Raw genomic sequence first — 15,755 nt, forward strand, 5'->3', positions numbered from 1 at the left:
TAGACGCAGAGTTATGACGTCAGAGAAAAAGCGACACTCAGCTTCGGTTTTGGGGACAATTCAAGTCTGCTGCTTTTAGAACGTTTATTTTATTTTATATCAAATAAAAAACGGAAATGTCTGTAAATTATGCGGCCGGTCTCTCGCCATATGCAGACAAGGGCGTGTGTGGACTTCCAGAGGTAATAAGAAACAACACTAAGACTGGTAGTTCGCTTTCTATCAAGCTTTGGCTAGCTAGTTAGCTGTTACTTTGTGTTTTCTTGCTATAGTCTTTGTCATGAATGAACTATTTGAACTAAAACGGTACATTGAACTAATCGTACAACCCAAATTTAGGACGTTCTCAGCAAAAGATATTCACAATTGCGTCGAACCTTTTATTTTCATTATCAACGTGAATACACTAAGTCTGTTTCTGTCAATTTCCTTTATACGACATAATTGTATTTTTTAAGTAGAAATAAAAGGAGGAGGGAACCACATTGTATTTGCAATTATACCCGGTCGGTCAGTTTCCTTAGAATGTTTAAATACCTGGTATTTTAAATCCTCAAATGCTTATAATCAATACTAGCTGCAAGATTCATATTCTGCCTTATAACCAATGTGATTTGGTAATACAGAAATTTGATAGCCCCGAAGAGCTGAAAGCAAAGGTGGCAACTCTTGCTAAGATTGTAAAAGAGTCCAAATATATGGTCGTGCACTCTGGAGCAGGAATCAGCACTTCAACTGGCATCCCTGACTTCAGGTAAGAAACCCTCACTGTCGCTTTTGTATTTTACATTTACATTCTTCGACTCCACTTTGACACACATGCAACAGGCAAATGTAAATATAATGTAATAAATGCATTTATCCATCCCACCTATTTCTGTTGTAGTTTCACAGATTGAACAGGAGAGGGTAGTAGACTCACTCAATTTACGTTAAGCACGCACATCATCTTTGTTAAATATGTTTTCAGTCCCCAAAGTATTTATTGAAACATTCAATACTGCCTGGAAACGTCTTCATCGTTTTGGAACCTATTTCCTCATGTTTCCACCAGTACTGCTAATCCTTTTGTACATATTAATATCCCACTGGCCTTGTTTGATTTATTTATTAAAAGGCAGTGTCATAGCACATCTGCCCTGCAGTTAACTGCACTCAACTTTGTTGGTCATCTCAAAAACATAGTATCTATTTTTAGGGGCCCAAAAGGTGTGTGGACGTTGGAGCAAAAGGGAGAGACGCCTCACTTTCAGACAACGTTTGAAGAGGCCCGACCCAGCCTTACTCACATGGCCCTGCTGGGACTCCAGAGGGCCGGCTACCTCAAGTATCTCATTAGCCAAAATGTGGACGGCTTGCATATGCGATCCGGCTTCCCAAGGTGACTTGGCTATACACGCATTCATCCGTGAAAAAAATCGACTATTTTTCAGCCGGGGGGGGGGGACTGACGGATAATTACTGATCACTCACCAGGGGATGTTTGGTTTATAATGACATTTCATTCCCACGCTTAAGAACTCTCTCTGCTGGCTGCCTTCTCATTTTCTAATTCATTTTAAGATTACGTTTTGAATTTTTCATGGTTACGAAAATGGAAGATAAATCCCATCTTTTAAATGTGGTTTAAAGGGACTTTTGATATTGATCTCGCTGGAAGGTGTGCCAATGGAATCTAGGTTTAAAATCCTTCAATTTTAACTATTCAAACAACAGCCCCAAAAAGGCCGCAAGGGGCACTGCAATTTTTGTTCCATTGCTATGTACTGACCTCAAGCTACAAATGCAATTTTCCATTCAATCTAAGCACCCAGGCTATAATGAAAGACCGGAGCAGGTTCATGCGTCTTCTTTTCCCTCAAGTTTGTTTTTCTCTACCTTTCCCAATAACGAGCACACAGCAGGAAGAGAATGGCCGCAGCCTTTGCTCAGGCGTAAGCAGAGAAATCAATCCTAGCCGCGCACAGAATATTCATGAGGGAGCCGATAACACTTGTCCTCAAGTGTTATCATGTATGCACCAACTTGGATCTAAGAAGATGTTGTCTCTGGCCCTGACAGGGACTTGTTATCGGAGCTTCATGGAAACATGTTTGTGGAGGAGTGCGAGAAGTGCTGCAGGTATGTGCACAGTCACAAGGCTCTTTGATTCTACGGGGCAATTCGATTGGGTCGTGGCCGATGCATAACTCCCGAGGTTTCTGCCGACGTTGTTTTCACAGGCAGTTTGTCAGGGAAAAGGTGATTGGCGTGATGGGCCTCAAACCAACGGGACGTTACTGCGATGTGGTGCGCTCCAGAGGACTCCGAGCCTGCAGGTTAATGAAAGCTGTTGTCTCTGTTGAAAATGAACACATCTCAATCATGTTTTATGACAACAGAGGGAAGTTGATCAGCACTATACTGGACTGGGAGGACGCCCTTCCTGACCGAGATCTGAACAAAGCAGACGACGCAAGCAGGTTAAGTTTGTTTGCTGGCCCAGCAGAGAAGACATCTCACCACTGTAAAAACCTCCTTTGGGTTTAATTGCTACATCACTAGACGTTAATGCCCACATTTGCTAGCTCCGTGTCAATATTCAACCTTTTATCCTGAGAAGGTTTTACTATCCGTCTACAAAAGTTGGGGAGGAACTGTGAAGTGTCAACTGTTTGCTTGTTCCACTTTTTCTCACGCATAATTGCCGTAACGACTCTCGCTCCAGCAATTTCATAAAAATCAAATATGTATGTTCCTACTACTGTGTAAGATCTCTGCTCACATTTTCACTTGGATCCGTTGTGCTCCGTATCTATTAGACAAGCCGACCTGGCGCTGACGCTGGGCACCTCCATGCAGATAAAACCTAGCGGAGACCTTCCACTCCTCACCAAGCGCAAAGGCGGCAAAGTGGTTATTGTCAACCTGCAGCCCACTAAGCACGTACGTTTCATTCCCGCACACTCTATGCGAGACGATGCTTGCTCTGACTTGATCTCTTGCAGGACAAGCATGCACACTTGCGTATCAATGGCTACGTGGATGATGTCATGAAGCAGCTGATGGAGCACCTGGGGTTGGATATCCCAAAGTGGGAAGGGCCGACCCTGTGCGAGAGCTCCATCGCTGCGCCCGAGAGCGCCGACGACGACATTAAGCCCGCGCACGCTCTCAGCGCCGACGTGAAGGTCAAAGGTGAGCTCGTTAAGGAGGAGAAGAAGCGAGCGGCACGTGGTGATGCCACCATCAAAGAGACTGTCACAGTAAAGAAGGAGAGGAAAGATCCTCCGCTGGGGATAAAAGATGACCAATAGCCTCAGGTATTGTCCTCAGCAAAAATGCCTCCTGCCCCGAGAAACAAACTTTTGATCGGTTGGATCACAAAGGATGCAAGTTTTGTGACCTCTTTTTTGCCCACTATAACATTCTCTTTCTCTCTCTCTCTCGCTCTGTCGCTCTCTCGCTCTCTCTCACTCTCTCTCACTCTCTAATATAAGACAAGAAAATGTTTTTGTTGTAAATAGATCACTGTTACACTACATATTTTTTACCTCAGGATTTTTTTTTTTATATCTGTGTTTTGGCAGTAAATGGAAGCACAACCTCTGCAGTCGTTCACTGTGTGCTGTCCTTAGCATGTTGTCAGTCAGTCGTGTCCTACTTAGAACTGAGGCAACATTACAATCCAGCCGACATATGATTTTATTCCTGTGCACAAGAACCTCATTAACATAAGTTCATTACGTACCGATGTTTCTTGATAATCACACTATGCTGCCTTCCACATTTTCTTAAACATCAATATTAACTTAACATAAAGAGCCCAAGTGCACTTACAGTGTCATATGCGTTTCACCATGAATTCAATCCTAAAGACAATAGATGAAGCAGCTGCAGCGCCAACAAATGATGACCTGTCTGCTTGGCTCTGGAAATGACTCTTTACACAGTTGTCATTAATATGCAAAAGGTAGAATGTTTGCCGAGTAAGAACATTAAGTAGAGCACATTTTGTACAACCTGTGCGCTCAACTGTTCTCTAATTAGGAGCCACTTGTTTGTTTTTCAAGAAAAGCTTGCAGATAATATGCTCATCTAAAAATACAATCTAGTTTCCCAACCTTGATTGAGCCAAGGCCACTGGCGTAGGAAGGATAGATATATAGATATAAGATATATATATATATGGGACTTCATAGTAAAATAATATTTCAGGCTGCTGAAAACCTGAGCGATTGACTCGTTTTTCAAACCATTGCCTTTCGATAATTCTTTGCATCAGAAGTTAGTATTCTGTCAAGGACATCAGAATGTTCAGTTCTCTGCAAAGAGACAAGCACGGACGGGCCCATTAAACATTTAGCAAGTCTTCCTCAATGAAGTGCCGAGGTAGCGGCTGTCATGTTTGCAAAGGCTCTGCTAGCAGTGCAATGCTAAATAGACAAAAAGGAGTTGAGCCAGCAAGTTCTGAAAAGATGCTGCGGAGGTAAGCACATTCACACTTGCATTCATACCGATGGAAAATCGCCAGTTTTTGAATATGAAATGAAATATGGAGTAAGTCCAAAGAAGCAAACTCCACAGAGTTTCCACTGAGCTAAGATTCGAACACCAAAACTTGCTCATTAATTCATGAGTCTCTGTAATGAGCTCATAAATTCTGTTTGAAAAGTAACCCCATAGTCTTTCACCACTTCTAAGACCTCATTTAATTTTGGCTCTTTCACTGAACTCCTTTTAAAACCTTTTTAATCCACAGTGGTAGCAATTGATTGAAGATTTCACCCTCCCCTTATCCAGTGACTCACTTCACTGCCAAAATGGATGCTTTTGATACAGTCTAACTTTATCATTAGAAAGGACTGAAGAGTGGATTTTGTTCCTTCAATATTGGTCATGTGACTTGTGCCAACACGGCATCACTAATGCATGCTTTGATCACAAACCTAATTGATGACGTTCATGCTTTGCTTTGTGGTCTTTCTTAGAAGAGCATTTCATTTCTCCATCTAGTACAGAATTCACCGGCACGTGTCGCGACCAAAACCAGAAGGTAGGAGCATATTACATCGTTTAAAAAATCTCTGCGTTGGCTCCCTGTCCGTGTCTTTTAATATTGATCTTAAGGTAAATATTAAATAGGCTGTCACTAACAAGCGTCACTGTCCGTATGATGTTTTCTGGTGTCAGTCACTTGATAATTTTATCGGACCAACACATTTTCCGTCATCTGTTCAGGATGCAAGGAATGATGGTCTGTTAATCACATCATCCTGCTGTGATTGACAGTCTGTGACTCAGTGGCCAATCATTTTCAAAAATTATTCGATCAGCCATGACCTGCTCATCTTGGTAAAGAAAATCGACACGTTTTGCTTTGATTGTACAATGTAGGCTGCCTGAACATTAAAATGCATGAGCGATGGATAATAAGGTCTGCACAACCTTGTTCAAATGATAGGTCTTTATTATTATATGTATATAACAGCCACATCCTCACTTAGAAGAAGGTGTGCACACTTTTGCAACTACATCCTTTTAGATGTTTATTTTTTTACTTCCCCAGCATTTTTTTCCCCCAACTGGTTGTACAAATCCAATGTCACATTTAATGGTTCAAAATTGTGAAGTGATTTAGCGTGGCTTTTTTAAATTAATTTTTTTAAACATCACAAAAACCTTACAATTGGCCTGGGGGGGTGTATGTTCTTTTTATTTCTAGATTCAATGGTGACTAGTTTTCTACGTGACCTCTTTTACAAGCGTGAAGAAAGAAGGATGCAATTTGGCAAGGTAATTACTGCCTGAGTACACACAAGGGAGGAGCAGGCGATTGTCTCGCTGGTATTTACATGGCCACTTTTATCTGTAGATGATTATCCATGTTCAGACTTGAAAGGTTGCCAAAGGCGAGCCTGTGAGTCTTCTCATTCATCCTCTGGTGACATCGCTTCTCATTGCAGAATTCTTGTCACGTGCTTTTATTTAATGTCACGATATCTATGCATATAGTATGTTTTCATGTTTACGTTCTTGGTTAGTGAGTATTAATGTAGGCTTTTTTTTTTTTTTTTTTTTTTAAAGCAAGGCAGGGCTTCAATTACTTGCAGTTTTTCACTATTCACAGTAGGGGTCAGTCCCAATTCTTTGCGAATAGGGTTTTCTGCATTCCCAATAGACTAAACCCACAAAATCACATATTGTCTTTGTGTATCATGACCAAGCTGGTGGGTGCTACCTCTGCTCTCCTCCCCCTCAGGGCATGATTGAAAAAGTTTTGGATCGGGATCAACACTCGGGGCAGAAGCTCTTTGAGTCCGGCCCGATATTCTCGGCGGATGAGGCAGTAGAGGACCGGGTTGAGGCAGCTGTTTGCCTGGGCCAGGCAGACGCTCAGTGGGAAGGCATAGGCCTGCGCGTTGTAGAAGGCTTTACTGAAGGGCACCATGTCCAACTTGATCAACACGCCCCAAAGCGTCAGAGCCTGGTTGGGCAGCCAGCAGACGAAGAAGGACAAAACTACGATGGTGACGGAGCGGGTGACTTTGGAGCGGCGGCGATGGCGACCACGCTCGCATTCGGATCTGTCTGCGACGGCCCCGCCGATGGCACTGCCCACCACGCGCCGGCTCAGGATGAACTTCAAGAGGAGGAGGTAGCACACACTGATGATTATTAAAGGAAAGACAAATCCCAGAAGCACTTTTTGCAATTGATAGAGCCCAAGGAGTACTTGAGGATCCAAGCGACTGGAATCGGATTCGGAGAACCTCACAAGGCAGAGCTCATCGTCGGCAGACACCTGTGAACGCAACCATTTGGTGGTCTAAATCTCAATTGTCACCCAAAAAAAAAAAACTGTACTGCTACAGCATGTGAGTACTTGTCAACAAACCTGAACAGTGGTGGAGTAGATGGAATGAGGCAAGGTGGCAACCAGCGAAACCACCCAAATAGCCAAACTGGCCCACTTGGCTCGAGCAGCCGCCCGCCTCGGGCTGGCGATCTTCAGAGAGGTGACCAACGAGTGGTAGCGGGCCACGCTCATGGCGGTGAGGAAGAACACGCTGGCGTACATGTTCATGGTGGTGACCGAGCTCACCACCTTACACATGACCCATCCGAAGGGCCAGCGGAAGTCCAGGACCGTGTCCATGGCCCAGAAGGGCAAGGTGAGGACAAACTGGAGGTCGGTAAGCGCCAGGCTTATCACGAAACAGTCGATGGAGGAGTGGTGGTGACCTCGGCGACGGAAGTGAAGCAGGAAGAGTGCCAGGAGGTTCCCCACAAGACCCAGGACACATACCACCAGGTAAACCAAAGCGATGAGGACTCGCACCTGAAGCACCAAACATTGTTCTGGTTTATAGTCGCCACCTGACATATTTCTCATAATTGATTTTATAGGAACACCAGCACTATATGAAGATCAGATGCAGATTAAACAGATTGGAGCCTGCACACTTACCGCCGTGTTGGCAGCGTCTCCGTGCAGATCCACTGAAGATTCCTTGGAGAGGATATGGAGCCAGCAGTTGAGGGACAGGTTCAAAGCAGCCAGGTTGGACCCCGCTCCGCTGGGGTTGACCAATTTGGAGAATTCTCTCTCGTCCTCTTCTCCTCCACACGCGCTCAGCGCACCAACAGGTACCGATTCCGAGGAGCTGCCGTTGCTTTGCATGGCTCAGTCGGTCAGACACTTTAAAGGCAACTTACCTTCTCTTTAGAATTTCCAAAGTGGGTAAGAAAAAAATCTCCATAGTCCTTATTATGTGCAAGGTGTCATTTCTGATGAAATGAGGGAAAGCAAATACGCTGTCATGACTTCTTGACAGTTTAGCCTACTTATACGTTTTCACAAGTGTTGCAGTCGCATCCTCCCTCCCGTCTGCGGGAGTGATGCCCAAGCCATCCAAAGCCTTTTATACTTCACTCATGCCATGTTCACCTTTTGTCCATGTGGGGGCGCAATGCTCAAGCAGGCTGAATTCCCAATGTTCCAAACATTAGTGTTTCACAACCTTTATTTAGCCAAGTTGGCCAACATGTGTTTGACTTGACAAAAATCTCACGGCACACTACTAAATAATGATGGCAAATTAAAAAAACATTCACTGCTTAATTGCATTTTCCACTTAGCATTGACGTGATAATGCGAGTTAAATGTTAAATACAATTGAACTGTGCTGGACAAAATTACTATACGTCAAAATCATTTTTTTCTCTACGGAATGCAAACTGTAAACTGGTGCTATGTTAAAATCTAATTATTCATATTCACACATAGTCACCTTTGCACTGCCAGGTTTTGAAATGAGAATTTGAATTATGCACATTAGAAGAATGATGTGGGGGTTGCTAATTGATATTTTTTATATGCCACGGTTTTGCTTTAATTAGCAGAATGAATGCACTGCCATGTCCACATATACAAGAAGGAAGAGAGGAGGTCACATTCCCACCAGATATATTTATGATGGTGTTAGTTTTTTTTTTTTTATTCCTTTGAACAAGAACTGGCATAGATTAATAGGCTCTTAGAGTCTGGTTTCAAATCAAATTTGAAGCTGCTCATTTATATTCTCCAAGAGCATTCTACTGCACTTTGTTTTGTCAATTTGATGAATTCCCCCAACTTGACCCCATGCTTCTTGAACCAGTTCCAATTTCCACAAAAAAAAAACCCACATTAATATGCTGCTTTGTTTTGTTTCTGCTGAAACAGTTTGCTTATGCATGCACTCAAATGATTGCCGTAAGGGAAAGTGGCTTCGAGTGATTTAAAATTGCTCCTATTATTTGCTTATACATCTCATTTACCTCAGTCACCCAAACGCTAATAACATGCTTCAGCTCCGAGGACATTCGGTGCATTTTAATCTGATGAAGACAAAGCAAAAGCTTTTTAGTCACACTTCCACATGGGATAAACAATCATGATCAAAACGTTCACGGTTTTGTCTCATTAAAATTAGCTACAGTTTATTTGCTCCGTTTTGGGGCCTCTTCTAAGTACGGCTTTCCCTACAATAATAGAAGCGGTTTTAGGGGGTTGCAACAAAGCAAGCGCTTGGTTTTGCGGACCCACTGAGATATTTTTGAAGCCCCCCCCCTCTTTATAGCTACCCCCCAAGAAAAAAAAACTATCTCCGCCAATGAAGCAGAAAACAAGCAAGGACTAGCATCACCACAATCCATTCTCTGTCAGGTCAAAATGGCCGACCTCTATCAACTTGAACATGTTACTTGCGTGTTTTGAAAACCACTTCAATGCTGATAGGCAATCAAACGGCTGTCCCTTTTGATGCTGTGCCTGTATGCCTTTGCAGTGTCTCTCCTCCAGAGGCATCAATAGTCATTGCTTGGCTTGTGATCAAGCTGCTGCAACGCTGGCAGCTCCCCCATGGGCGAATGTTTCAAAAGCTGCTCGGCTACATTACGGAGGGTCGACAAACTCCCGGAGAATGAGAGAGGATGATGTGGAGGAGGGACCTCTTTCAATTCCTCGACCGACTGCAAGGAGCGTGATGGCACTAGGGATATAGACATGGAAGGGAGGTACGTCATGTTTTTGTGTGGAGGAGAGAAAGTCAGGGCCAGCACGGCCTTCCAGATTTGACCTACATTCTAAATTGTAATTTGTTGTGTTATTATCCAATTGGATTTCTCCGTTTCAACACTGCATTTTGTTTACATTCAAGCCTGAGCTGCCATCACGGCTACTTCGTAAATACATACCTGATGTCTCAGTGTACTCTCCTTGGCTTAGTTGACTGTATGAATCCGGCTTCATGTTTGAAGAAATAATGAGAGAGAAGGAGAGGAGTAAAACCTGCACAAGAGGGTGAGGAAGGGCTGTTAGTAAGCAAAAACATCCACAACTTTTTATTTTATTTTATTTTGTATACAACATGCAGCCACAGATGCTTTTCACACATTTGATTAAGATTAAATTGATCAAAACAACAGCAAGCCACGGGCAGCGCCCTTTTCCATCGCCAGCTGCTACCTTTAATATTTTGATATTGCATGTAGATAACTGTAAACTGAATGTGGTGCAACTCACCAAGAGGCAGGTCCCTCTTTGTGTGTTTTTGTTAGAGCTGTTAGGGTGGATTGCTTGGAGCTGGCTCAGCTGCTCCAATAGGGCGCTAATATGCAATGACACACAAAATGATGGACCGCATTTATTTTGATGGTGACTTTTTATTTGTAATTTGAAACCACAGATTTGTTCTTTCTACTTTATTATCAAAATAGACGGGTTCATTTTTTCAGCCCCAGCGGATGATGACGCAATGCAAAAAGGCAGGCGATATGTCACTGGTATTAAACGGAACTTTCTGAACTTTCATTTAATCATGACAGCGTCCCAGATTAGTTTTTTTCTCATCTTTGATCAGTTTCCAAGGACTGTCCCATTTTTCATAATGTCACTGTCGGACCATATTTTCTCCATTTGGTTCTAAGACATGGCCAGAAAAATGCTAGGAAATGCTTGGGTTTATGAGAGGCACTCTAAATATATATTTTTTCAATTGTCTTGTACAGATTATAATTTACTCTGATGGGGGAAAAACCTTCCAAATGATTTACGTTACTGTCATATATTCACAAACGCCTGGCTTTTAAAAAGGGGTGTGTAGACTTTTTATATCCACTACATGTATGTTGTTACATATTGATTCGGGTCAAATGTCACATCCTTGGGTTCATCTCTTGAACATTTAATCTAATCTTACTTGTTTGTTTCCTCCAGTCTCTGGATCTTTCTTTGCAGTTGGAGGTTGTGAGTGCTGCATGCAGACATCCTAGTGAACGGAAAGGCAGATTCAATGGGTAACAAAAAATCTCATCATAACATACTGCATTGTCTTCCCCCCCCCCTCTCCCTTGCCAATATCTGCTTGAGTTTGATCTCTGTCTTCCAATGCCCTTTCTTTCGCTCTGCTTCTTCTTGTTTCTCATCCACCATTATCACTCTTTTGACTGAGCTGAGTCATGACTGATAAACAGCACTCTGGCGATATTCTCTGTTTGTGCTTGGCTAAATTAACCCAATGAATGCTGACTCGGCTAAACAACAGCCGGGTTGTGAAAGCTCACCAGTCGTCATGTTTTTCCTTTGGTGATTATAAAGTGATTTATTTTATTTTATTTTGATTTGGAATTATGGCTGAGGAGTCTTCTCACTTTTGCAGCATTGTAACAAAGTTAGACATAAGTGAAATCAATAGAACAAAGAACAACATCCAGCTGTGTTGTTTCTTTGAGGCTGGCTTTGTCGCCGACCAATTATCGGATTGCAAAAGGATGTCGGTGGAGTGGCTGATTGTTAGCGGCAGACATGAAACATCTAACAATGATGATGATGCTCGCGGGGGTGTTGGAGGAGCAGTCGTGTCAACGCGTGGGAGATGGGATGCAGCGATGAAGATTAGTGGCTGACAAAGGTTGGCTGCTATAGATGGATTACTTTTACGGTATGTTACTAAGCGTTTGGGTAGAGCATCAAATCCATATTGCTCTCTAGTCTCACATTTATTTATTATTAAGGAATTAAGCTGGTCAATTATCGAACTAGATTTTTTTTTCTTCAAATTGTTGCCATTTGTTAGTCTGCCTAATTCATTCCAAGTGGGCTAATATACGACAGTGTGTGGTCATTGTTGCGTTCATACCGTGCCTCCAACCTGTCCACATATTCCCTCTTCTTTTTGCGACTCTCTTGAGCCGAGCGCTTGTTGCGTATTTTCCGCCGGATTTTCTTCAAAATGCGTTCTTCACACTTGAGATGAAACACAATTGAGAATCAGTGCAAATAAGTTGCAGCTACCGCCAGAGGCTGTACAACTCTGTGTGTGTGTGTGTGTGTGTGTGTGTGTGTGTCTGTGTCTGTGTTTGTGTGTGTTTAGTTCACCTTAGACAGAGGCAGCTCGCTGGGCAAGTTAATGCCTTCTTTTGCCAGGAGTTTCTTCTCATCTTCATTAAGAACAAGCTCTTGCAAAGGATGCTGGGGGATTCTCTGCTATATTGAAATGTCAAATAGAGTACATATTAAATATAATATGTTAAGAGGACAGCTCACCTGGATTTAACAACTTTCCCTAATTTAATTGTGCAGTACGTGGAATACGTGCACATGCCCTTAAGGGGCACATCATTGTAATTGGATTTCAGGTCGAGAGATTTCGTGGGTAAAATATTATACTTTTCCCACCTTTTTAAATTATTTGATAAGAATCTTTACATTTTTCTATTTCTGTTTCATTTGTCTGGTTTGCGTATGAGTTGCTTGGGTTCAGTTCATATTGAATGGTTGTCTGTGCAAAAAGAGAGTCAAACTCTTCTTTGAGTGTGTCTCTGCATTTGTATTATACTGCCCCCAGGTGGGCAAGATAAGCACACTAGAAAGAGCAGCACAATGTCCATTTGAATAGAGGGAAAAAATGTAGCAAACTCTTTATATCTTATTTAATTGTCATTACTGTATGGATTCAAGTTATAGTACTTTTTAAGAACCTACAGACGAACCACACATGTGAATTGAGTACGGAACAAAAATTAATTGACTGACAAGTTTCTTTGCTTACTTTTTGGCCCAGATTGGATAAGAGCAGGTCTTTGACTGTGAGCGTCTGACTGGACGAGGTTGCGGAACTTTGATTTGATGTGAGGTAATACGCCATTCCCAGCTTTTCCTGGAGGCCTGGAAACGCAAAAGCAGTAAGCAAACAGTTATTTTTCCACCTACACAAGTTTTTACATGTATTATCATTATTTCACAGCCAACGTTGGGAAAGGTTAGTCAAATCGTTTACCCCACTTGTGACATATAGTTATGAGACTAAGTGTGGTTTGTGTCAAACAATCCAACAGCAGATTCAAATGTGTTTTTCATGACATCATCACTTGTGAATTACAAATGAAATCCTACCCAGATCAATGGAAACATCTGAATTGATTTCATTTTCCTGCTTGTAGGTTGGAAGCTGCATGCATGGGAGGTGAGGCATGTCCAAGCCTGGAAATGAAGTGCAGGAAGGCAGTTGGAGGCTGTTCACCAAAAGGTCCTCCCACTTGTCGCTGTCCGGCGTACGGGGGGACCACGGCGGGGAGGTCGGAGTTGAGGAAGACTCGCTCCCCGCCAGAACCAAGTCCAAAAAGTCATCTGTACCTTTTCCCTCCGGGCTCAGCTTCTACAGAGGGTGGTATGTACATAATGTATAAATCCTAGCCTGCAGTCATTTATTGACTTTTTTCTGGTGTTCATGTAAAATCTGCTTCTATGTGGACTTGATGAGCCCTCTCGCTTCTATATCTGGCTTTCATTCCTCGTGAAAGCTCCCATGTTGTGTCTAATCAGCGCGAGTCCACAAACTTTAATTGGCAATATCGAAAGGACTTATTATCTGCGGAGAAAGCACCTGGAAGGCGGTTCATTTACTTGTCGCACAGCCACATAAGAGAAGACAATTAAAGCACGAGATAATTCTTATTGCATTTATTAGAATTCTGTGGTCAGGGTAGCGCTGCAGTACTTACGTCATACATGGTGATGGTCCAAGGAGGGTTGCCGTGGCAACTGCTGACTTCATCTTTGGTCCTGAATAGCAGGTCAATTAGATCCATCCTAGCTTTTACCTTGAACGAGGACAATTACTGCAATTACTTCTTAGAATCTCTTCGAACAAATTATTTGGTCAAAGATAGTACAACAAGTATCTGTATTGTATATAGTGCATAAATTATGTACATTTGGGGATCGGTGTGTCAATAAAACAAATATAATAAACCAATTACGCCTTAGTTTTCAGACAGTTAAAAGCCATTATGTGCTTGTCAGATCGGACAATATTACAAAAATCAAATCCTATTCATTTTCAAACAAATGTTATATATATTTTTTTAAATATCAGCCAATTTATTGAATAACGGCGTAAAAGTGTGGCGTAAAAACGGTAACATGAGAATTAAGCTATATTTAGCTATACTAAATGAATACTGCTAAATTACTACTCCATGGACGCATGACTATAGGAGTTTATAAAGTACATGAAATATTAACCTAAGTTACTTTCTATGCAAGTATAGCTGAAATAACCATCAATTGTCAGACTTTACCAGGCTCAGTGAAGAATTTTTTTTTTTTTTTTTGCTGACAAAATGATCCTACGTGGAAAAGCTTCACTTTACTTTTTCACAATATAAGAAATACAAAGGCTCAATTATCGTTTTGAGATACAGCGCTAAACCCACTTGTCACCTATGTACTTACTGTTTTCCACTGAAACCGGCTTAAAATCGTTTAGGTTTCCTCAAGTGTGTGTCACCTTCGAATTGTGGCCAGTGTTAATAATCCAACAAGTTGATGAAATATCAGTAAAAGAAAGCAGAATCAAAACACTCCGTCGGATCAATACACTCCTCTGCGTCTTGAGCATGAGAATAACGTCTAAGTATGATTCAGAGGACAAAGTTGAAGTTCCATATCACTCGTTCCCCATCCCAGCTGATCAGTATCCAATCCAGTGTTTTGTGGGCAGCTCGGTAAACCAATCACAACAAATCGGGCAGAAATTCTCCTTGGGGTTTCACATTCGTTGTTGCGTTTATGTACATTGATAATAAAAGATATGAGTGCATTGGACAAGTCATTGATTGATCAAGTAAAAAGTAATATTCACTTTGAATTGATTGACAGTACACCCTTATTATATTTACTTTTTGGGCGGTTAGAGAACAACCACACGAGCATGAGGAGAACATGTAAACTCCACACAAAAAGGCCTGAGTCAAGATCAGTTTCATTTGTAATTTAGCCTGTGGCTAACATTAAATGACAGAAATTTGAGCACATATTTAGCCAGAATACTTTGTGCTTCAACATAATGCCGTACACGGAATAAATAACACAAGACTTGGAAAGTTCAATAACAACACCAAAACGTTTTGTTAATTGTGGAATCCAGCAAAGATGTGTTTTCAGGGTCTTAACGTAGTTAGCTCGCTTTAAACAGTGATAATAATGAATTAACTCAACTATGAGTGGATTGCTGCCAAAAATCATCATCAGGCAGTATTTTAGCCACCCCTAAACATTTGGAAAACTGAAATGATGAAAAATCACGTGGTAAAATTTCGCTTAGTCCGTTAGTTTTGTTTTCCGTGATACTGTATATGTGTGTATAGTACGGTATAATCTCTTAGTCAGAGGTAACACACCGTGTGGCTTTCCTTATCTTTACTGCCATAATAAAGACCATCTGTCTCCGTATTTTATTAAGGATACACCCAATTAAGACCTGAATTACATAAGATGTTCAGGAACATGCACGCTTGCAAAGATGTATTATCATCTTTCAAGCGTGACTAACAGAATGACTAAGAAATGTATGCACATGGATTATCATTGCAGCATGTTTCCTTGCTGAGCTTTAGTTGAATGCAATGTTGAATAAAAAATATCATTGATATTTACAATGATTACATCGACTTTGGGCCTGAATTTTATCATCTCGACGACAAAACATAATTAGTTGTTCATCCCCTAGCTAACATTTAATTTACCTGAGATTAAGTAATATATTCCTCATTTCGGTACTTTATTTCCTTTATTTTTTTCCCCGCATTTAAAATTAGACAAGGTTTAAAATGACACCAAATCGTTGCTATATGACATTAATTTTACAGTTCATGTGAGTCTACACGGAATATAAATGACAACTGTATATCTGTACATGAGTACTGATTTTCAAAAAGACTTGAAATAA

At 41.6% G+C, this 15,755-nt stretch overlaps 2 protein-coding genes across 4 annotated transcripts; one reads left to right on the top strand and one right to left on the bottom strand.

Moving 5' to 3' along the window:
- Positions 1 to 21: 21 nt before the first annotated feature.
- Positions 22 to 15,471, top strand: sirt6 (sirtuin 6). 3 transcript variants are annotated; one of them, XR_009717512.1, is made up of 17 exons: positions 22 to 182; positions 627 to 754; positions 1,199 to 1,381; positions 2,062 to 2,121; positions 2,223 to 2,318; positions 2,382 to 2,462; positions 2,802 to 2,925; positions 2,988 to 3,302; positions 4,971 to 5,035; positions 5,705 to 5,775; positions 6,242 to 6,637; positions 6,702 to 7,294; positions 7,390 to 7,629; positions 9,312 to 9,540; positions 10,742 to 10,821; positions 12,588 to 12,708; positions 12,967 to 15,471. XR_009717512.1 is itself a non-coding variant. In XM_061294612.1 (8 exons), the coding sequence occupies exons 1-8, from the start codon at positions 117 to 119 to the stop codon at positions 3,294 to 3,296; spliced, it is 1,047 nt and encodes a 348-aa protein (XP_061150596.1). In that variant the 5' UTR covers positions 22 to 116; the 3' UTR covers positions 3,297 to 3,588. The 3 variants fall into 3 exon arrangements, 1 of the variants encoding a protein (XP_061150596.1); XR_009717511.1 differs by having other exon boundaries at positions 4,971 to 5,775; XM_061294612.1 differs by lacking the exons at positions 4,971 to 5,035; positions 5,705 to 5,775; positions 6,242 to 6,637; ... (4 more) ...; positions 12,588 to 12,708; positions 12,967 to 15,471 and having other exon boundaries at positions 2,988 to 3,588.
- LOC133165199 (relaxin-3 receptor 1-like) lies at positions 6,100 to 9,322 on the bottom strand. The gene is made up of 3 exons (XM_061294693.1): positions 7,451 to 9,322; positions 6,878 to 7,321; positions 6,100 to 6,784 (listed from the first exon to the last, which is right to left on the bottom strand). The coding sequence occupies exons 1-3, from the start codon at positions 7,661 to 7,663 to the stop codon at positions 6,176 to 6,178; spliced, it is 1,266 nt and encodes a 421-aa protein (XP_061150677.1). The 5' UTR covers positions 7,664 to 9,322; the 3' UTR covers positions 6,100 to 6,175.
- Positions 15,472 to 15,755: the final 284 nt, after the last annotated feature.

Source organism: Syngnathus typhle, linkage group LG13 (assembly GCF_033458585.1).
Source record: "Syngnathus typhle isolate RoL2023-S1 ecotype Sweden linkage group LG13, RoL_Styp_1.0, whole genome shotgun sequence".
Classification (NCBI taxonomy): Eukaryota; Metazoa; Chordata; class Actinopteri; order Syngnathiformes; family Syngnathidae; genus Syngnathus; species Syngnathus typhle.

Coding starts and splice junctions, on each gene's coding strand:
- LOC133165199 (XM_061294693.1), bottom strand. CDS start 7,663: ATGCAAAGCAACGGCAGCTCCTCGGAATCGGTACCTGTTGGTGCGCTG. Junction 7,322..7,450: donor GAGACGCTGCCAACACGGCG/GTAAGTGTGCAG, acceptor TTGGTGCTTCAG/GTGCGAGTCCTCATCGCTTT. Junction 6,785..6,877: donor TCTACTCCACCACTGTTCAG/GTTTGTTGACAA, acceptor TTGCGTTCACAG/GTGTCTGCCGACGATGAGCT.
- sirt6 (XM_061294612.1), top strand. CDS start 117: ATGTCTGTAAATTATGCGGCCGGTCTCTCGCCATATGCAGACAAGGGC. Junction 755..1,198: donor ACTGGCATCCCTGACTTCAG/GTAAGAAACCCT, acceptor ATCTATTTTTAG/GGGCCCAAAAGGTGTGTGGA. Junction 1,382..2,061: donor ATGCGATCCGGCTTCCCAAG/GTGACTTGGCTA, acceptor TGGCCCTGACAG/GGACTTGTTATCGGAGCTTC.